This window comes from Mustela nivalis (assembly GCF_964662115.1).
Source record: "Mustela nivalis genome assembly, chromosome: X".
NCBI classification, from domain to species: domain Eukaryota; kingdom Metazoa; phylum Chordata; class Mammalia; order Carnivora; family Mustelidae; genus Mustela; species Mustela nivalis.
The window spans coordinates 106,556,716-106,579,934 of record NC_139040.1 but is presented as its reverse complement, the minus strand read 5'-3'; the positions used below and the strand labels follow the sequence as shown (position 1 = coordinate 106,579,934).

The window sequence follows — 23,219 nt, the reverse complement described above, 5'->3', positions numbered from 1 at the left end:
CTATGGAGGTTCCTCAAAATGTTAAGAATAGGACTACCATATTATTCAGTGATCCCACTTCTGGATATATATCCAGAGGAAATGAAATCACTACATCCAAGAAATATCTGCACTCTCACATTCACTGCAGCAATATTCACAGTAACTAAAGTATAGGAACAACTTAAGTGTCCATCAATGGATGAACGAACAAAGACAGTATGGTATATGTAAATATACAATGGAATATTATTCAGTCTTAAAGAAATCCTGCCACTTGTGATCATGCAAATGTACCCAGAGGGCATTGGAGTAAGGTAAATAAGCCAGACACAGAAAGACAAATATTGTATGGTCTCATTTATGTGTGGAATCTAAAAAAAAAGTCAAACTCAGAGATACAGGGAGTAGAAATGATGGTTGCCAAGGGCTGAGGGAGTGAGGGAAATGGGGAGATGTTGGTAATTGGTTATAAACTTTCATTTATGATGAATATGTCTGGGGGATCTAATGTACAGCATGGTAACCACAGTTAATAATAATGTATTGCATACTTGAAATTTCTTAAGAGAGTAGATTGTAACTGTTTTCAACACATGTACACAAATGGTACCTATGGGAAGTGACAGATGTTAATTAGCTTGATTTCACTAATGATTACTTAAGGTATACTTTAACAAAATATCACACTGTACATCTTAAATATGTACAATTTGTCAAACATACCTTAATGAAGCTAGAAAAAAAACTAATTCCAGTAAAATATAGAAACTCCATTCTGATAAGCTCCATTTTCCCTCCTTCTTTGTGCTACTTATCATCATATTCATTGAATCTATGTGTAATAACACAAAAACAGTGATATAATTATTTCATGCAAAAATATGCCTTAAAGACAAGACCATACTTTTCTATTTGTCCAGTCTTTTGTATTTATGTGCATATTTACTGATTCTGTTGCTTTTCACTTGTTCGTGTACATTTGACTTAGTGAATAATAGTGCTTTCAGCCTGAAGGAGTTCGTTTAACTGTTTTTTTCTTTTGCTTATAAGTCAGGCCAGCCAGAAAGAAACATTCTGATTTTTTAAGAATGTCTTTATGCACTTTCTAAAGCATGGCTTTCCTTTATCTGAAATTCGTGGTTGATAGGTTTTTTCTTTTGTTGTTATTCTTTTTTTCCCCAGCACTTTGAATACATCATTCTACTGCCTCTGGCCTTCATTGTTTATGAGAAGTTATCTGCTAATCATATTATATTTCCTTGTACAGAATGAGTCATTTTTCTTTGACTGTTCTTAAGATTTCTACATTTGTGGCTGTATTTTAGTAGTTTGACTCCGATGTTTTTGAGCATTGATCCCTTTGAATTTATATTGTTTGGGGTTTGTTTAGATTCACTGTATTTCTGCTTCTATATCTTTCTTTTCTTTCTGGAACCTACATTGATAGACTCAATGTTTTCCCACATTTCTGAATTTCTGGTCATTTTTTCACTCCTTTTTCTTTTTGTTTGGCAGATTGGACAATTTCTATTTATCTTCAAGTTTATAGGTTTTTTTTTTAATTCTCCCATCCTGAATTTCCTTTTGAGCCATTTTTAGAGATTTTTAAAACTTCAGTTATGATACCTTTTGATTCCAGAATTTTCACTTGTTCTTTTTTATAATGTGGAACTTTTTTGATATTTGCTCTTGATGTCCTTGTTGTCATACTTTAATTATTTGAACATGGTTTTCTTTAAGTTCCTAAAAGTATTTATAATAGGAGCTTTGAAGTCTCAGTCTAACATCTGGACCAAGTCAGAGGTGATTTCTATTGCCTGCTTTTTTCCTCCTAACTATGGTGTATAATTCCCTGTTTCTTTGGATGTACCACCATTTTTCTAGAAAAAGCAACATTTTGATATATTGAAGGAGCTCCTGATTCTGATTTTCTTCCACCCCATCAGGGTTGTTGTTACTTAAATTTTAATAACTTACCTGGACAATATCTGTGAAATGTTTCCCATAGTGGGTGACTGCTAATATCCTTTCTGTTTTAGCAAAAAAATAGGCCTTGTTTCCTAGAGATCAGAAGAGCTTAGTTGTCATCAGGCAGTGAGGCCAGCAGTTGAGCTCAAATACCTGGAGTCAGTAAAATTTCCAATTTTTGTCAATGAGTCTATATGTGTGTTAGGCAATGTATTCAAAGTTCAGTTTTTAAGTCACCCTACAGCAGATATATGGAGATTGTCCAGCCCTGTATGACAGTCTCATTGTTCATCTATCCCTGAAAAATCAAATGCTTGGCTACTTGTCCAGTCAACTGTTTGCTGTAATCAAGACAGCAACTTTAGGACAGCAGAGTTGCTAGTTAGCTCATTCATTTGGTACCTAAATCTCTACTGATACTGTGTTTCTGGGTATGGGATTTTAGTTGTTTGGCTCCGCATAAAATCAGTCCCTCTGGAACTGAAGCTGCCTGTTTTATGTGTAATATTACTTCAATTTAACAACTATGCTGATCAAGCTGGGTGTGGGCAGTGGGTACAGTCCCAGACAAAAACACCATAGAGTCCCACTGTTCTTATTCAAAGTTTAATAGTTTTCCATAAATAATCACTTTCCAATATGTGTAAGTCTTTGATTTCTGGAGTGATGAAATACTCCATCCAGTTTTACTGTTTTCTTCCTTCTTTCCTTCCTTCCTTCCTTTCTTTTTGGCACATAGATATGTTAAGCTACACCCTTCACTATCCCAGAAGTCCTATTCCCAGAGACTAATTTCTAGGTTCTACCCAGGTGCCAGGCACAGGAATACCCAATTTATTCACACAATTGCTAACCATTACAGCAACCCTAAATGATATACACTATTTTCCTTATTTTTCTAATGAGTAAAATGAGATTCACATAGTTATAGTATATTGCCAGACAAACAAAAAAGCAAAGTAAAAATATAAACACATAAGTACCATGCTATTTACTTCCAAAGGAAATAAAAAAAAGTAGGAGCATAGGGGATTATTGGCCAGCATTTAGTTAGAAGGCTTTTTAATTGGCCAACCTCAACTCCAATTACTTAGTTTCCACTGTGTAGTGGAAAGGTTAATTGGCAAGAAAATAACAAACGTATCAGAAAGCAAGCTATTTTTGTCATGGGTAGGCACTGATCATTTCAAAAATCATCTAATGACTCATAAAGGTAGAGTTTGGTGTGCACATGAAATCCTAATAAAAATATGACTGATATTCTTCACTGAGTTACATCCATGAAAACCACCTCTAGCAACAAAAGATCATGGAACAGTAATTCTAATCTTAATTCACATTTCTTTTTTTTTTTTTTTAAAGATTTTATTTAGTTATTTGACAGGCAGAGATCACAAGTAGGCAGAGAGGCAGGCAGAGAGAGGAGAGGAAGCAGGCTCCCCGCGGAGCAGAGAGCCCGATGTGGGGCTCAATCCCGGAACACTGAGATCATGACCCGAGCCGAAGGCAGAGGCTTTAACCCACTGAGCCACCCAGGCGCCCCTTAATTCACATTTCTTGATCCTTAATAGGCACCAACATGTTCACAGTTACAGAACATTCCAGAATTTCCATTTCTTTTCATTTCTTTTATACCTAACAACTGCTTCAGAATCTTTGAATTACTGAAACTCCACAAACAAACACACATTTAAGGATTCTCTTGTCCCCTTTATTTTGCAGACCAACTTTGTCTCTTTATCCACTTTCCCTTTACTCAGGCTTCTCTAGCTTTCTTTCTTTACTAATTACTCAAATTCTACATGATTAAAAATTCATGAATACATCAAAGATAGTATTATCCCTAGATACTGGAAGAAGCACAAATCTGAGAAGATACAGGCTTCAGTCTCATTAACTGGCTGAGGGAGAGGTAATAAAGGTAGTGGGGTGTTCCCCACTTATTAATTTGTCTTGTCACTGCTGTCCTTGTGACCTATTTTGTTCACTTAGGTAAAAATGATCATAATGGGAAAGCGTGGCTTGGGGTTAGAATCACTGATGATTACTTAGTTCTTAATATTGCTATAACTTTCATCAGTCTTGGTAAAAACTCTTAACCTTTCTGAGCTGCAATTTTATAATTTTCACAATGGACATAATACTACTGTTATCTCTCCATTGCTTACCATGTAAGTCAGGTGAGAGAAGGAACACACCTAAACCTGAGTTGTTGTGAAGATTAAGGGGAAAATATTTGTAAAATTCTTAAACACTATTTTGTAGCATAAGAACACAAAACTCAGCATCATTAATATTCTTTACAAATTTTATTTATTTATTTGTTTATTTATTTGAGAGAGCACATGCAAGCAGGGGGTTGAAGGAGAGGGAGAGGGCCAAGTAGACTCCATGCTGAGCACAGAGCCCATCACGGGACTTGACCCCATGACCCTGAAATCATGACCTGAGCTGAAATCAAGAGTTGGACACTTAACCAACTAAGCCACCCAGGGTCTCCTTAGTGTCAATATTAACTCTTATAACTTCCAAGTTTCTAGCTTGGGCAAACACAAAGATAGTGATACCACTCACAGTAGATTTTGTGGAAGAACAGAATATATTTAAGTGTTGGATAGAATGATTCTCAGGAAACAAACTGAGGGTTGTTGGAGTGGAGGGGGGTCAGAGGGATGTGATGGCTGGGTGATGGACATTGGGGAGGGTATGTGCTATGGTGAGTGCTGTGAATTGTGTAAGACTGAGGATTCACAGACCTATACCCATGAAACAAATAATACATTATATGTTAAAAAAAAAGAAAGAAAGGGGAACCCTCCTACACTGTTGGTGGGAATGCAACCACTCTGGAAAACAGCATGGAGGTTCCTCAAAATGTTGAAAATAGAACTGCCCTATGACCCAGCAATTGCACTACTCGGTATTTACCCTAAAGATACAAACATAGTGATCTGAAGGGGCATGTGCACCTGAATGTTTATAGCAGCAATGTCCACAATAGCCAAACTATTGAAAGAACCTAGATGTCCATTGACAGATGAATGGATTGAGAAGATGTGGTATATATACACAATGGAATACTATGCAGCCATCAAAAGAAATGAAATCTTGCCATTTGCGACAACGTGGATGGAACTAGAGCGTATCATGCTTAGCGAAATAAGTCAAGCGGAGAAAGACAACTATCATATGATCTCCCTGATATGAGGAAGTGGTGATGGAACATGGGGGCTTAAGTGGGTAGGAGAAGAATCAATGAAACAAGATGGGATTGGGAGGGAGACAAACCATAAGTGACTCTTAATCTCACAAAACAAACTGAGGGTTGCTGGGGGGAGGGGGTTTGGGAGAAGGGGGTGGGGTTATGGACATTGGGGAGGGTATGTGCTTTGGTGAGTGCTGTGAAGTGTGTAAACCTGGCGATTCACAGACCTGTACCCCTGGGGATAAAAATATATGTTTATAAAAAATAAAAAATTATTAAAAAAAAAAGATTTTTGAGGTGGCTTCCATACATGGAAGAGGAAATGCCCCATTAGAGGCTAGATCTGTATGCCTAATCTGGAGCTATACATTGAGATGCATATTAAATCTAGGATCCAAAATAAAATAAGTGATTGTGGCACAGACTACTTATCCGCATACTCTATGATCCATTCTTCCCTTCTTCTCTGTAACAGAAGTACAATATTTAGCTGCCTAGCTCAGAGACTATGGTCATGAGAATCAGTTCCCATCAATGAGATGTAAGGAAAAGTGTTGTGCACTCTTTACCCATTCACATTCACACCCATATCCATTCACAAAGAGAATGGGTAAAGTTGTTCCCATTCTCTCTGCTTCCCAATACTGCAGCCTGAAAAGTATGTATGATAGCTGGAGAGCTAATGGTTACCTAGGATCATGATGACAGGAGCCTCATCAAGGGATGGCAGATTTTGAGATACAAGGAGCCTTGGTCTTTGACATCATAGAGTAATGATGCCAGCCTACCTTGCTGCAGGGTACTTTTATATATGGGAGATGGATATACTTCTATTTCAAGCAGTATATTTTTCTGTACCTCTGGATTAGATTTCTAACTGATAGAAAGAGTTAACATCTGTAGCTATGGATAAAAACCAGGGAAAGTATATAGATTAAGAGGATAGGGTTGAGGAAATGTCACTCAGAAACACTAGGATTTAAGGGGCAGATGAAAGGAGGAGCACAATTAAAAGAGGAATTATGTAGAAAGGTAAGAATAAAATCAGATGACATTAATAACATGGTAGGCAAAGTACGACAAAGTGCTAAATTACAAAGTGGTCAGTTAATGCTAAATGGCCAACATTAGGACTAAGATATGTCCAGTGGCTTTAACTACAGGAGATAACTGATAGCATAGGCAAAAATATCAGGGCAGTTGTGGGGACCAAGACCAAAAAGAAAAAAAAACAAAACAGGTAACAGAAAATATATGGAATTAGGTGACTATAAAGAGAAGAACCCAAATGGTAATGATGGCTAGGAAAAGGGAAGTAAGAGACCTTCCTCATCTTGGGCTGCCCATAATCTGAATATTATGTATATGTGGGTGGAATTCCAAGGTCATTATGGAATCAAATGGAGGAAGTTTAGTTTTTGAATCTGGAATGAGTAGCAAAAAAACTCCAAGGTAGCATTTCCAATTCTTTCAAATAGCAAAAGCAAATAGCAAATAGCAATTGCATTCTTTATTCCCTGTCTGCAGGGGTGGGGTGGTTTCTGACAGCATGCAGACCTAGGGTGTGATTTGGACTATATAGTTCCTGAAACTGAGCCTATTCTTTGCTTTCTGTTCATTTTGGAGTTGGTGTTCTAGCCTTCTCTTTGGCAATGGAAGCAGTTTTTTATCCTTCTCATAAAGTTGATTCTTGCTTATATTAAACAGAACTGGAATCTGTTATTCACAGATTAGCTATGGATAAAAACCAGGGAAAGTATATAGATTAAGAGGATAGGGTTGAGGAAATGTCACTCAGAAACACTAGGATTTAAGGGGCAGATGAAAGGAGGAGCACAATTAAAAGAGGAATACTCTATCAAGTATGGTGGAAAACATTATGAAAGGAGTATTTGTAATTTATTTTTTAACCTGGGAGCTACAAATATTTATTTGGTCAGGGGTAGGAAGCCAATAGAAATAGGGTAAGGATATGTTTGTGGGTTTTGGGGGGAGGGAGAATTAAAAGGGGTCAGGTTCCTGTGAAATAGGAGATAAGGCCTTCTAAAAATAAGGAGGTAGTTATACATTCACCATTATAACAGAAAGTGAAAAATTCTTAGATTAGCAACTCACACATGTATGGTGTTTTCCATTTTAGAAAGGACTTTTAAAAACATGTTTATCATAGTAGCGAAAAATATTTTAACTTACACTAGCCAATGTAAGAAAAAGCTTATTGTGATCATTTTAAATTTGTATTAATGGCCGATAACTGAGAATTAATAGAATAGAAGAGCCTTGTTCAAGAAAACATGGGAATAGAGTCACACACATACTGAAGGCATGTTTTAATTATATTAAATCCAGGGCAGGAATCAAAGTGATCAACACATTTTTATCTCAGGGCTTGGGGTTTTCCCTTGTGCAGAAAAGTAATCCACAGACCCATGGACTGTGTTCATTTTTAACAGTATGAAGTTTTGTAATTCTAACAAAAAGTACTTTGGAAATGATTGCTTGTAGTAAGACCTATGTCTCAAAGGATAGGCTCTGATGGTAGACAATACAAGTTTCCTCAGCAACAAGGAAAATGAAAAGCATGTAAAATGCCCTCTGGCCTGTTTTATGACACTGGTGGCTTCCAGGTGTAGCTGCCATACAGATGGACAACAGACAAATCTTAGACATCAATAACCTTAAAGGGGGAGGAAATTTACAGGATCTCAAGCAAGGAGTCTTTCTGGGGCAGGTTTCAGTTTGTGCTTGTTTCTCATATTCCAGTCTCTCCACCTACGATCTCTCTAGGTATCTACCATTTGCATTTCACTGAACACTGCATCCATGCTTTAAATATGCTTGTAGACATTCTCTCTTTCACCAGGGTCCTATATGTATATAGGGACATGCTGACATTTCTGATCTGTAATCAGCATGATGGGGATTCTGAGTTTGGTTTCTTATGTGTTGTAATCAATCCAGTCTCCTGATATATCCCCAATATTCTGTTTACCAATCCTTCTAACAGAGGATACTTAAGGGAGGCGGGTAGTCTGTGCTCCATGGAGATCACATGTATTACCTCTGGGTGTTAGTTACTCATCTAGTACTCATCTGCCACAGTGACTTCCTGACACCGGAACTCCTTCTCCACAGTATCACTTATTAGTATATACTCTGGGAACTCTGTTTTGGTTACCAGCTAATAAGTCAATGGAGTAAGAAAGGAATCACACTCAGTTGACTGGGAATTGCTACCCTCTATCTACTGAGGAAAAAAAAAATGCTCAGTGTCTTCAGCAGCTTTGTCTTCTTCCTGATGTTCAGACTTACACACCCAAGTACATGTTCTCTGAACACCTTGTTTTAGGTGTTCTACAGGCTCCTCAAACCTGTCATATACCAAGGTAAAGTCTGTATGTCTGATGTATGTCCCTCTTTCCTTCTGGATTCTCCCACTTGTATTTCTTATCCGTGCTAATGCTTTCAATTCAGCCAGTTCCTCAAGCCAGAAATGTGGATAAAGGGTTATCCTACAGCCTCCCTTCATCATCCCCATCTCATCTAATCGATTACTAAGTCACTTTATTTTCATCTCCTGAGTATCTTAAATCTGACAGATTTAAGACCTGACAGGTCTTTATGAGTTTTATTCAGCTCAGACAGTTTTCATTCTTAATATGAAATACTAGAGAACTACTTGAGTCACCCTACTGCCGGCCTAAACCTCTTCATTTCACCCTGAGCTCAACTATCAAAGGGGCCAATGTGGTTCCAAATCTACCTCTTCATTTCACCCTGAGCTCAACTATCAAAGGGGCCAATGTGGTTCCAAATCTGAACTATTTGAAATTTTCCAAGGCCCTTCTAATCCCAGTCCATGAAGAGGTTTGAGATGCAAAATCTTCCCTGACCTGCTCCATCTAGACTGCTTAAATCACAAAATACTTTGTCCTTTAGACATACAAGAGAAATCCTCTTATTAAACTTGATTAGGATGAGGGAATAGGTAGTCTTGGGAAAAATGTTAAATTGAAGGGATTATATAAAGTTGTTTAAACATATTTAAACATTTTATTTTCTTTTAGAACATATTCACCTCTCATTCACCACTCATTTGGTGTGGGGTACAAGACTTTCCTGAAGTAAGTAAGGATCCACGTACTGAAGTTCTGCATTCTCTTTCTTACATAAACCACTCCTACATTTCATCATTTATGACTTTCAGTTTTGGTTTCTTCAAAGTAGAATAAGTTTTAGAGATATTAAAAAGAATCTAAATGTAAAATTCTTCCTCATTTTTGTGATTTTTATCCTCTATCCCAAAACTTAAATAATTTCCTTATATATATCTAATTGGATATTTTTTCCCCGATCATCTTTATCAAGTCTTTCAAAGCATTCAACAATTTTCATAAAAACCATAATTCTTTCTTTTTGCACTCCCACTTTGTTAGTTTGTATAATATTTAATTAAATAAAAATACAAAAACAAGAATAACTTGTATTAAGCAGGTTGAGAACAACACATAGAAATACTACTCTCAAGTAGTAAGAGGCAAGGTACATGGTTCCAATAAGGATACTTGAAAAATTTTCAAAAACATATATAGGTTATTAATATCCAGCATTAAGTTTGGAATAAAAAATGGGCAGTTGGTTTCACATATAGAATGATGAACTCAGGATAATGACATTTAAATGAAGATTTACTTCTCTGTTCTAAACTTCATGTAATCCTTCAACATAGCCCACATTTTCTTGTTGCACTGATTTTACTCACCTCACTTTTTCCCCTCTGGCATGTCCGTCCATTTATTCTTTGACTCCTGACATCCTTCAAAGCCCATCACAGGGATCATCCTCTATTACCAATCCTAACTACTACCTCCCCAATCCCATGAGAGTTCATAGAAGGCCATGAATAAAGTGCAATGACATGTGTATGTATAGAGTGATATTGTCTGTACCAGCCAATATGACAGCATGTTTGGCTCCAGCTAGTCAGTTTCACTAGAATTTGCCAAGTTGCCAAGAATAAAATATGACATAAAAAGATTAACTATGAAGCTAATTTTTCATAGTCTTTTGATAGACAATTATGAATGTCCTTGAAAGCTTTTCAAGAGTCATCAGATAACAGATGGGAAGAGACCAGGTTTTCCATAGACACCTGTGGATAATATTATCTGTATGATCCTCTTTGATCAATCTAAAAATAGCTCTTTGAGGATATGGATTGCAAAGTAAAACATTTTGAGCTTATAGATTGGATGAAAATAAAATACCCAGTCTCAAGGCTAATATCTTCTTATTTCACTGAGAATTTATTAGTTGTGACATAGTAAAATGGAGTTAAAGAAATATACAAAGTTTGAATCAAAGAGCTTCTTTTTGATATAAACAGCTATGGAAGTTAAAGTTACTTGTCTCTCAAAAGTATTAAATTCAGGAGAATACCTAAAACACGAATTGGCAACCCAACTTCCTGAAGATTAGAATTGATCTAGTCCAATTTCCAGAACTAAAGATGATCCATGAAAAAGTGTTAATATTATGAAAATCATTGAAAAAGTGGCTCTGGCTCTGTATGTCTATTTTTAACCTATGTAGCAATGTCAAGTGTAGAGATTTATAATCCTAGTTTAATTTGAATGTGAATAAATATCTCAGAATTTAAACTGAGAAAAATGTTTTGTTTTGTCTTGTTTTTCATTTGTTTGTTTGTTTTTGGTTATCAACAATGTACTAGATTTTCTGCTGGGTACTGAGGGCTCTAGAGATGAGAACAAGCTGTTGCCTGGCCCTCGTGAAGCTTTCAGTCTTGTCAAGGAAGATGAAATACATGTGGGTATGATACATGACGGATACATAAAATGTAATGTGTTATAAAAAGGAGCAAGAACTCAAGAGAAGAGACTGCCCCTGCTTGAGAACAGGAGGTAGTACTCACTAAGGAAAGAGTACTTACTTTGAGTAAGATTTTGAGAGAAAATTATGAGAAAGGCAGTTCAGTCTCAAAAAGCAAATGGTTTTGGCAAAAGGTGAAGGACAGAAAACTTCAGGTCATTTTATGCTTTGGACACAAGCTGAAATAATGAGTATGATGGATAATGGGTTTGGAAAGCTAGGTCAGAAAGGATTCTATGTCCTATCCCCTTGCTACAAAGCACAGCCACCTAAGGCAATGGGCTTGCTAAGTGAGAGGTTGATGGGCAGAAACCAGAAGTATATCCTAGAGAATACTAAGGATCAAAGCTAAATAAGTTATGCAAAATTGGATCTAGAGGAAGGATGCTGGAGTCAGATTGTCACCATTTATATCCTGGTTCGAATACTTGCTAGTCATTTGTTCTTGAGCAAAGAACTTGAACAGTCTGTGTCTCAACTGCTCTTCTGTAAAGATTAATATAAGAATAGAGTTGTTAATGAAGATTCTATGTGCTGTATAAAGCACTGGGAACCAAAGCTGGCAATATTAAGTGTGTCACCACCACCACTACCATTTTATGAGGACTATATGAAGTATTATAAAGCAAATGTTTATGGGGAAAGCAGTTAATATAAACAACTGAAGTGGGACAGGTGTGGTAAACTGAAGAGTAAGCTTGCTTGCCCAAACCAGTGATTCACAAACTTTGATGTGCATTTCAATCACATAGGAGTCTTGTTAAAATATTGGCTATGATTTATTAGATCCTGCATTTCTTAGCAACTCCCAGGTGATGTCTGTGCTGTAGTCCTGAGACCACACTTTGAGGAGCAAGTCTGAAACATCTCTTACTCAGATATAGCTGAACTGTGCTTTGAGAGAATGTGGGGTTGAGGGCCTATTAGCCAGATCTGAGTTTCTGAGTTTTATCTTTCTTTCTTTTGACTTTTTTTTTTTAAATTTTATTTGAGAGAGAGAAAGATAGAGAAAGAGAGATTGCACGTATAAGCAGGGGGAGAGGCAGACCAAGGTAGAAGGAAAAGCAGGCTTCTGCTGAATGGAGAGCCCAAGAAGGGGCTTGATCCCAGGACCCTGGTATCATGATCTGAGCCTAAGGCAGAAGCTTAGCCAACTATGCCCCTCAGATCTGAGTTCTGAAAAGGAGACAGGAGTCCTTGCTTGTTTGTTTGTTTTAGAAATTTTGAAGCCCCTTGATGTTTAAATGTTGGCAATCATTTCAAAAACAGTGCCTATGTAAAAACTGCAGTTTCCAAGCTGGATTCCACCAGTGGGCACTCAGTCTGCAAACTCGGGGCTGACTGAAAAGAGAGCCATGATCAAAATTGGTGGTGAGAAACCAGGAAAGGTCAAGTACAGAGCAAGTAGACTGGAGTTAGGGCTGAGTAGATTCCAGGGGCTGAGTGGGAATGTGTGAGAAGGCTTTCAGCACTGGTTTAACATAGATATGCTGGGTCCACTGAAAAGATTACAAACACTATTAACGAGATTTCTAAGTCATATTGAAATTTTTGGTTTTCATTTTGTAGAAAATAGGGTGCTATACAGAAGGCTATTTTGGTTAGAGGAGACTGAATTCATCAGGAGACAAAATTAAAGAAGACTTAAGAGAAAACAGTTGTCTCACGAAGAGTGCATACAGTATATGAATTGCTAATGGAGATTTTCAAGAAGAGGTCCTACTAGGCCTACTTTAATGAATTAGGCTCATTTCTAATTAACAGCATCTATTTGCATGCAAACAATGAGGTAAGGTCTTTAAAAAACAATTCCTTCCCTTAAGTACATTTAGGAATGCTTCCCATTAGCTTATTTACACCATTAATTTGCTTGGCAAACTAGCATAGATTATGCACAGGTAAACTGTGGTTCAAAACATCAGAAGTAGAAGCACTAAAATGAATAAGAAGGTACAGATTTTACATGAGTATTGCACAAAAAGGGCTTTTTAAGAGACCTAGCCTTTTGAACCTTTGATGTATAACCGAAAGAGATTTTTGTGTCCTTACGAAAGGAACGTGAAAACATTTTCCCCTAGGACTGCTTGCCGGAAAGATGCCAGCCATTGTTTTAGAAAGGGTTACTGCCCACATTTTGGTTTCTGCACACCATTCCCCACTAAAAGATTTAAATCAGAGGCCCTTGCAGAAATGGTTGATTCCAAACCTAAGGCAGGGAAAGTACACAGTGAGCAGGGGGCATTGTAGCCAGAAGCTTGCACAAGCGCCCGCTGGTCAAATTTAATAAAGGTGAATATCAACAAGAAGAATAACTATAATTTATTGTAACATACTGAATAAGTAAGAGTCCATAAACCCATACTGTTATCAAGGAGAAAAATAAAAGCTTTTCTTTTTAAATAGAGGAAATTAGCTTGTAGGATCATGTCAGAATTCAGAAAAAAAATTACCATTTTGCAACCCTAATGTAGTAAGTTCCGGAAGGATAATCAAAGGATATTAAAGCCATTAGATGACTTCTTAATTTAAAAAAAAAAGATACTTTGCAACTAAAGATTTGTTGGCCACCATCTAAACCATGTGATCACACTTAGCAGCATTTATAGCAGGACCACCTCATTTTATGACTTCCTGATGTGATTTGAAGTACACACCATCTCTTATGAAGTGTTCTTGCCAAAAACATTTGACTAGTATCTTTTCAAGTCTCAATATCCAGTTTACAGAAAAATACAGTGAATAGAGAACAAACTAAATGACATAATGAGGAAAAAAAAATTGAGATGAATCCAGAAAGGTGACATTTTTTTTTCTGAGGATATTGCACCAGACTCTTCCAAATGTCTGTATCAGTAAAAAAAATAAAATAATGTGGAAGAGCTATTTCCCACTAAAAGAGACTGAAGAAGGGTGCCTTGGTGACTCAGTTGGTTAAGTTTCAGCTCAGGTTATGATTTCAGGGTCGTGAGATCAAGACTTGAGTAGAGCTCCACACTCAGCATGGAGTCTGCTTGAGATTCTCTTGCTCTAGCTTTCTCTAAAATATGAAAATAAAATCTTTATAAATAAATAAATAAATAAGACTGAAGAAACATAATAACTGAAGGGGATCATAATATGCCACTTGGGCACAAGAATTATTTTGAGTGGAAGTCCACTGGGAAATAGCAGAAACAGGAAAAGCTCTCTACCCAGTCTATTTCTGCCTTAAGGCAGGGCATACACTTCCCCTTGTGAAGGTGTCCCCCCACCCCTTTTCTGGACGAGGAAGAGGAGACAACTTTTTATCACTTGAGAGAGCAGCATGGAATTGAATTTACTTATTACTGAAATGTCCTTATCTTCCATTAGTTTCCCCCATATATTTGCCACCCTGCAATCTATCACCCATAGAAGCCTAAACCCCTTTCCTTTGTCTTGTCACCTACCTACAATTTAATTGCTCTTTGTTAAAATGGTATTTAAGCTCTTAAGCACTTCTTTGGTATTTTCAGTTCTTTCCTCTGAAGCCCCCTGTGCCACATTAAAAAATAAACATCAAATAAAATTTGTACACATTTTCTCCTATTAATGTGTCTTTTGTCAATTTAACTTGCCATCTCCAGATATTAAAGCTAAGATGGTAGAGGGGAAAGGTTTTTACCTTTCCTACAAAACTAAATGCATTACATAAAACATGAAGGGACATTGGTATGAAATACTCAAATAATGATATGAAAGGCATTCTTGAGTTATTCAGTCAATTTGGATACGGGCAGGATATTAAATAATAAGGTATTATGTTTAATTTTCTTGAGCATGTTAAACAAGCACAGCTATCCTATTCTAAGGAAATGCATTGTGAAGTATTTAGGGGTGCAGCATAGGGTATTTATAATTTACTTGCATATGTTAAAACAACAAAAAATGTGTGTGTGTGTGTATGTGTGTGTCTGTGTGTGTTTTATTCCCTATATTAAATAAAGGAACATATGGGGGAGGTAGTGAAAGGGAGAAAAAAAACAAAAATGGCAAAATGTTAACTATTGAATCTAGGGATTTAGAAGAAGAAGGTATATGGATATTTTTTATGCTACTTTTTTCAACTTTTCTGTATACTTATAATTTTTTATTTGCAGTGCTGGGAAAAGAAAAATTTCAAGCAATGTATTCAATCACGTGACATTTAAATTAAAACTCTTATTCTTCTCTCTGTAAGTACAATAATTGCTTTATCTCTACAATGGTGGAGACAATACCATATTTGCCTTAGGGAAAAGGAGAGATAAATTCTTGAGATCATTTTTTATTACTATGGATTATGATTCAGTGATTCCTCAGTTTAGGGATTCTATTTCTCATCACCTTGCTGCCCTCTTCCAGTCAATCTTTTATCAGCTAATAATTATTCTAAGTAAAATGGCCTCCCTTGTGTTTTAAGCTATCCATTGCTCAAAGGCCTGACTACCCACATTCCCTTAACTGGTACATCTCCTGGAATACTTCAGAAAAAAGGAATGCATGAAGATAGCGATGGCATCATTAAAAGGACTGAGACCACAGTACATGATAATGCGGTCTGGGCAGATAAACAGCTGGCTAGAAATAGTTAAGATCCTTTGTTCCCTATGCCATGGAGCCCTCTGGCAAACTGGTGAAGCCTGGGACTCTTCTCGGAATCATGTTTTTAAGTCCAGAATATAAAGTACTGAGAACTTCAAAAATGTCATTTGTATTGAAATACAGTTATAAAACTACTAGAAAATTTTTTGTGTGTGATATAGCAATACATGTGCTTGTTTATTATTAACACATTAAAATGAACACATTATGATAAACTTTCATTTGCATCTTCTTCATTTTAAAAAGACCACATTGGTGGTTAAGCCACCATTAAATTCATTATGTTGTCATGCTTAAACCTATAGATGTTATCCAGTTCCTCTGTAACATAATTGAGGCAACAGCGAATTTTCTACCTTCAACTGTATACCTAATTGAATGCATTTTACAATTTATTTACTTCCAACATAAACTAACCTTAATGGATGTCCACTGCTATTTGAATTTGTTCTGGGAATTTTCTGCTCATATTTCTGATATCTTGGATTTTCAAAAAGAAGGGTTTAAAATTATGTAGCTATAAGTCTCCAAACAGTTTTGCGGACTTTTTTTTTTTTGCTTAAATTGTGTACTTTCTTTTGTATGTGTACATGGACTAGAAAACATGAAATATGTCCAACAGCTGCATTTAAAGCCCATTGCAAAATGAGAATACTGATGTCAACTTGAATAGTCACCTTATTTTTCACCTGTGCAATAAATAACTTCTATTTCCTGCCGACTTCTCCTTGGGTGGCAGTAAAGGCATGCCATTGATTAATAACAGTTTCATGATTATAGCTCTCCCACAATTGTTAACATATTCTCTCTCTCTCTCTCTCTCTCTCTCTATATATATATATATATATACATACCCACACATATATATTTTCTCTCTCTCTCTTTATATATATATATATATATATATATTTTACTTTTATTTGCTACTGGATGCCTGGAAATAGCTATTAGTGTATTGGTAGAAAAGGCACTTCTATTTTATTACTATTTTACATTTCATAAAACTTAAATGATACAAAAATTCTGAGGAAGTATGCCACAAAACTGATCTCAGTGGAAATTTAAATATGCTAACATTTATTTTTAAAATGTAGCGTGAAGTAGACAACTTTAAAAGCTGAGTTAAAAAAAAAACTCTCAAGGAAGCTGATCTTGACTTTTTAAAACACAAAAGTGCAATATTTAATGTAGGTCAAAATGTTTAAATGGGAGAAATATTTCTAACCAATTACAGCCAAATCCCTAGCTGTAATTAACCTACAATTTGCATAATATTTCACCACAGTGTCAGCATACACCACTTTCTTGTAAACTTAGACAGATCTAAAGTTTTAGAGCTTATTCGGTGAAACAGGCATAATGCTCTATCTTCCTAAGTTCTGATTTTCATTTAGAAGTCAGTACCAGATCACTTTTTCACCTGAATTTTTGAAAACTTGCTATCAGAGAAAATATTGAAGTGCTCTATTTAAATATTATATGAGCATGCCTGGGTGGCTCAGTTGGTTAAGCATCTGCCTTTGGATCAGGTCATGATCCCATGGTCCTGGGACTGAGTCCCTCATCAGGCTCCCTGCTCAGCAGAGAGCCTGCTTCTCCCTCTCCTTCTGCCCCTGCCTGCCACTCTGCCTACTTGTGTTTTCTGTATCTTTAGGTCAAATAAATTTTAAAAAATCTTAAAAAAATAAACATTATATGACAATGATATTTAAAAATGAGAAATAGTACTTTATATGTAATAAAGAAAAAAATAATCTTCCAACCCATTTAATCTACTTTATGAATTCAAGTTATTAATTTTTAGAGCACACTATGCATTTTTCCTTAATTTGTCCATTTGTTAACATTTTAGACTGTATTGACTTTAGTTCAGAAGTGATATTATACAGGTTTAAACCTGCTCATAGTATAAACATATTAGTTATTTAAGTAATGATATAGTTCTGTATTTAATAGAGAGATTTCAATGTGGGAAAAATTGTGTAATTTTCCCAAGGAAGCAGTTTCACCCCAAAGTTTAGATCTTTATTTTTTGTTATCTGTATAAAAATTACAATTATTTTCTTTTTTTTAATTTTGTATTTTTTATAAACATATATTTTTATCCCCAGGGGTACAGGTCTGTGAATCAATCGTCAGGTTTACACACTTCACAGCACTCACCAAAGCACATACCCTCCCCAATGTCCATAACCCCACCCCCCTTCTTCCAACCCCCCTGCCCCCAGCAACCCTCAGTTTGTTTTGTGAGATTAAGAGTCACTTATGGTTTGTCTCCCTCCCAATCCCATCTTGTTTCATTGTAAAAATTACAATTATTTTCTAAGCCAAGATTCAAACTAAAAATGTTTTTAGATGATGCTATTATTTTAAAACTCTATCAAGATATGTATGTATGTGTATAGGTCAAATAAGCATCCTTTTTGTAGAGGAATATGAATTCTATCTACTTTTTGAATAATGCAACAGGAGCAAAGGCGCCAAGAGGAGGTGGGCAAAGACAATGGACCTAATTCTGAAACCTTTCTAATACATCCTCACCAAAGACGTTCATCAATGAGTTGCCCTAGCTTTCTGAATATTAAAATCCACCTATTATGTAGATGATAGGTAGGAAGCAAGAGCTTGGCAATAGAAGGGAGTTTTCATTGTTCAAAACAATAGTCTCATTTGGTAAATAAAGGCCAAGTCCTCCCTTATGGAACAGGAAACATTAGCATCAACAACTGAAAGCATAATACAAAATCCCATTTATAAAAATATCTTTTGCCTTCCAAGTGTGGCAGCATACATTTGGCATTCTGGGCTTTCAGTACCTTCCAAAGGAAAGTTAAAAGATGACTGAATTCAACAATAACCTTTCTGAGGTTTTGTTTTCCCCTTTATTTATTTTTATTTTTTAAAATCCCCCCCCCCTTTAGAATTGACAGCCCACGTCCCTCTTCAAGCATGTACTGACAAATGTAGTAGGACTAAAAAGTGAATATGACCCTCCTGGTTTGAGCATCAATGTCACACTTACAGCTGTTGAAAATTCTAGCCGAATAGCAGTCTTTCCTGTAAAATAGTCACTTATAATTTCTTTTTTGTCATCTTTTTTCAAATAAATGAGCCTCAGTTTGTTAAAACCAAAACATATCAAAGATATTCCTGTTTGAACAATCGCTTGGTATTTAAAACTTGAAAGTTTAAAAGAGCAAAGTGCTGTCTATTTCACTAGCAGCAGCTATATATTTTAGTACACAGGAAACAAAACAAATTCATTATTGCTACTGATTAACAGTTGAGGGTTCCTTCCCCCTAATGCCTTTCACTCTGGTTCCAATCTTTCAGAGTCTTTTTGAGAGGACAGCTAAAATAGCTTCACTAAAATTTTAGGATCCCTATTTTTATCTGTCTTACCTACCTCTTTTTTCTTTCTGCCAGCTGTTTGCAGACCTCCTGCCACCGCAGATTCAGGCTTCCTAGTTTTTCCTGTAGAATGCTGGCATCTGGTTTTGAGGACTGTTGAATTATTTCTTCCCCAGTCGCATTCAATACCCTGACAACAGTTTGCCGCTGTCCGATGCCATCCTGGAGTTCCTGTAAGATACCAAAAAGGCACAACAAAAATGAAGCCCTACGTCCTTTTATTTGAGAAAAGATTTAACAATGTGCTACCACATGTGGTTCTACCAGGAGAGAAAGAAATAAAAAAAGCACCTTGTGAAAGTTTCTCTATGAGACTGACATGCCTATATCCAAAGGCTACAAGACAGAAAGACACCTTTTATGTGTCAGTGAAAAAGCACCCTCTCAGTTCAGCTCTGGTCTTTCTATTTGTAAAGCTTGTCAGCTAGACGATGTTATAATGTCCTACAAATCAATTAGTTGGAAACCTTTTCAAGAGCAAATTCGATTTCTTGTCCCCACAAGGATGTTCCATGTTTAATAGTCTATGAAGTGTTGTAAAATTTCAACATGAAAAAAGTATTTGGATTTCTTAATGAGTGTTGATAGGAGAGGTGAAAAAGAACAAACATAGGTTAGTCACAGTATTAAAACAAAACAAAAAAAAACCTCGAGATATTTAGACAAAAATTCATTGCTGTATTAGAAGGAAATTTATTTCAAATTCTGTTTCCATCAAGGTATTTTGCATTATAAAACGACATAAAACAATTAATTGCTTTCAGGCGCAGCCTATCAAAAAATCCCTGAGGTACAGTGATAAATTTAAAAATAATCTATAGCCACCAGAACATTTTTATTAGTCATTGATGGTGTCAAGATTAAATATCTTCCACTTTCTATCCTGAATGAAATTTTAAGAATATCAGAAAAGGAGTGTTATTAAAAAGAGATTATTACAACCAAATATAAATAAAAAGAAAAATGCTTTTTTACCATTACATAAAAATGGCATTCTACTTTTTTTTTTTTAAAAGATCATCCAGAGTGTTTGAGGCAATTAAAATAATCCAGTACTTAATCTGGAGTTTAGAAAATGAAATAATCTGAGAACTTGAGATCCCTACCATGTTTAAATCAAAAGGACTCCCAAATCCCTATGTACTGAGAGGATAAAGTCACTACAAAGAACGCTCTCCTGATAGATGTGATTCTCATGATCAAATATTCTTATATTTCCCGGTCTTTTGAGCCAATACCATACACACAGTAAATGCCAGTCCATACTTGCCAAATAAATGAAAGGATGTATGCCTTCTGACACTGGGTCAAATCTCTCTAAGACTCTTATTCCACATAAAGAAAATTTTTTTTACTACTTTTGTGTAACATTACTTTGAATACTAGAATTTCTGGTAGTATAACTAGCAGTTATAAGACTCAGTCAATCAGCAAAAATGGTAACAAGGCCATTATTCCAGGGACAGAGGGCCTCAAATGAACATAAAACTATGCATTATTGAACTGGTCATAAGCCTTCCTCACCATACTCTCTTACATGTACATGAGATATGTTCTAGTAAACATGTGATATTTCCTCACAACTAGCTGATTTTGCACCATTACTTGAATCTCACTCTTTATCATCCATTCACACCAGGGTGGTGTGTGACACTCTGTAGTAATGGAACATTCATTCATATCAAACGTGTCTATATTCCTACCATACTGTACGTTCACTGAGGTCAGAGATTGTATCCCATTCATGATTGTGGCCTTAACGCTTAGTCCAGTATCTGGCTCATGGGAGGTTTCAGGAACTATCTATTGAGGGAACACACGCATGTCTAACTAAAGGAAGTGGGGGAGGAAGGGAGACATTCAATTTCCTCATTGTCATAGTATCATTAGTATTAATACTTCTCATTGGGCCTCTTAGAGATTCAAAGAAATAAGTTCCATTTTCCAGGTTTCAGGCAGTATATAATCAAGCTGAAGAGGTGTGACACAGCTGTGAAGGATAATTTGTTGTACTCCATATAAGAGAGAAAGCAAGATCAATGATGCGCCAGAAAGAGGGATGATTTCAGTGGAAGGATGAAGAGGAGATGCCTCTGGGGGGATGTGAAATATGAAGAATGGGTACACCTGAGAAATGTGGAGGGTTGAGGGGGTGGCGAGCGAATGGCAGAAGGCAAGGCCTAAGGTGTGCCATTTCCATGATGTGATGAAGAGTATGTATTTGGGCTCCATGTCACTGTGGGAGTAGGAGTGCAGGGAGAGGGGTAGCCCTGGGTGGATCTTGGGCCTCAGCAGAGAGGACTTGTCTTTTCATTACAGAGCTTGCAATACTCTGGGTTGCAAAAGAAAGTAACTTTCGTTGTAAATATAGGACTACCAGAGCTAGGATAATCCTGAGGCAGAGTTCAGGCTAATGTTAAGACAGAGACACAGGGAAAACACTAGAACAGGATTCCAGGAGACTGGTACTGGAGTAAGACTAGACTTTTGATAATGCACCTAGAAAGGAAAAAATAAACCCAATACACTGTTAGAGGAGAATCTACAGGGTTTGCAAACTAGCAGGATCATGCAATTATGCATGACTACTGGAATGGGAAAATCCTTGCTGAAAAGATTAAGGAAAGTGAAAGGGAAAGCTTAAGCCTCCATTTGTCCTTCAGTGGTGTCCAATATCCACACTTATTAGTAATATATTTTTTTATAAACATATATTTTTATCCCCAGGGGTACAGGTCTGTGAAGCACCAAGTTTACACACTTCACAGCACTCACCAAAGCACATACCCTCCCCAATGTCCATAACCCCACCCCCTTCTCCCAAACCCCTCCCCCCAGCAACCCTCAGTTTGTTTTGTGAGATTAAGAGTCACTTATGGTTTGTCTCCCTCCCAATCCCATCTTGTTTCATTGATTCTTCTCCTACCCACTTAAGCCCCCATGTTGCATCACCACTTCCTCATATCAGGGAGATCATATGATAGTTGTCTTTCTCTGCTTGACTTATTTTGCTAAGCATGATACACTCTAGTTCCATCCATGTTGTTGCAAATGGCAAGATTTCATTTCTTTTGATGGCTGCATAGTATTCCATTGTGTATATATACCACATCTTCTTGATCCATTCATCTGTTGAGGGACATCTAGGTTCTTTCCATAGTTTGGCTATTGTGGACATTGCTGCTATAAACATTCGGGTGCACGTGCCCCTTTGGATCACTACGTTTGTATCTTTAGTGTAAATACCCAATAGTGCAATTGCTGGGTCATAGGGCAGTTCTATTTTCAACATTTTGAGGAACCTCCATGCTGTTTTCCAGAGTGGCTGCACCAGCTTGCATTCCCACCAACAGTGTAGGAGGGTTCCCCTTTCTCCGCATCCTCGCCAGCATCTGTCATTTCCTGACTTGTTGATTTTAGCCATTCTGACTGGTGTGAGGTGATATCTCATTGTGGTTTTGATTTGTATTTCCCTGATGCCGAGTGATATGGAGCACTTTTTCATGTGTCTGTTGGCCATCTGGATGTCTTCTTTGCAGAAATATTTTTAAAAAATGCCTGAGAGAAACAGGCTTCCTGCTGAGTAAGGAGCATGATATGAGGCTTGATCTCAGTACCCTATGATCATGACCTGAGCCAAAGGCAGATGCTTAACAACTGAGCCACCCAGGTGCTCCACATCTCTAATTGGAAGGGGAGGTGAACCAGGAGAGACTATGGACTCTGAAAAACAATCTGAGGGGTTTTAAGTGGTGGGGGTGGGAGTTTGGGGGAACCAGGTGGCAGGTATTAGAGAGGGCACGGATTGCATGGAGCACTGGGTGTGGTGCAAAAACAATGAATACTGTTACGCTGAAAATAAATAAAAAATTTTTAAAAAAAGGAAACATAAAAAAAAAAATCTGAAGTGCACAAGAATCTCCTAGAGAACTTGCCAGACTGCTGATTCTGGTTCAGTGGGTCTATGGAGGGTCCAAATTCCTCTACTTCTAACAAGCTTCATGGGTACACGGATACTGTTGGTCTAGGAATGTCGCCACACTGAGCAGTCAGATGACAGAATCTTTGTTAAGTAATCAAAGAATTCTTGTTGGTGTTTTATAATGCTATCAACTAAAGCTGCTTCAGAATTTTTATATCCGCTCCTTTTGTATTTCTGATC

At 36.8% G+C, this 23,219-nt stretch overlaps 1 protein-coding gene across 1 annotated transcript in view; it reads right to left on the bottom strand.

Annotated features, from left to right (window-relative positions):
- Nucleotides 1–23,219, bottom strand: part of DMD (dystrophin) — a 2,004,585-nt gene that overhangs the window by 709,944 nt on the left and 1,271,422 nt on the right. The window contains exon 45 of the mRNA XM_082716529.1: nucleotides 19,053–19,228. Within this exon, the coding sequence (XP_082572655.1) occupies nucleotides 19,053–19,228 (176 nt within the window). The remainder of the gene's footprint in view (nucleotides 1–19,052; nucleotides 19,229–23,219) is intronic.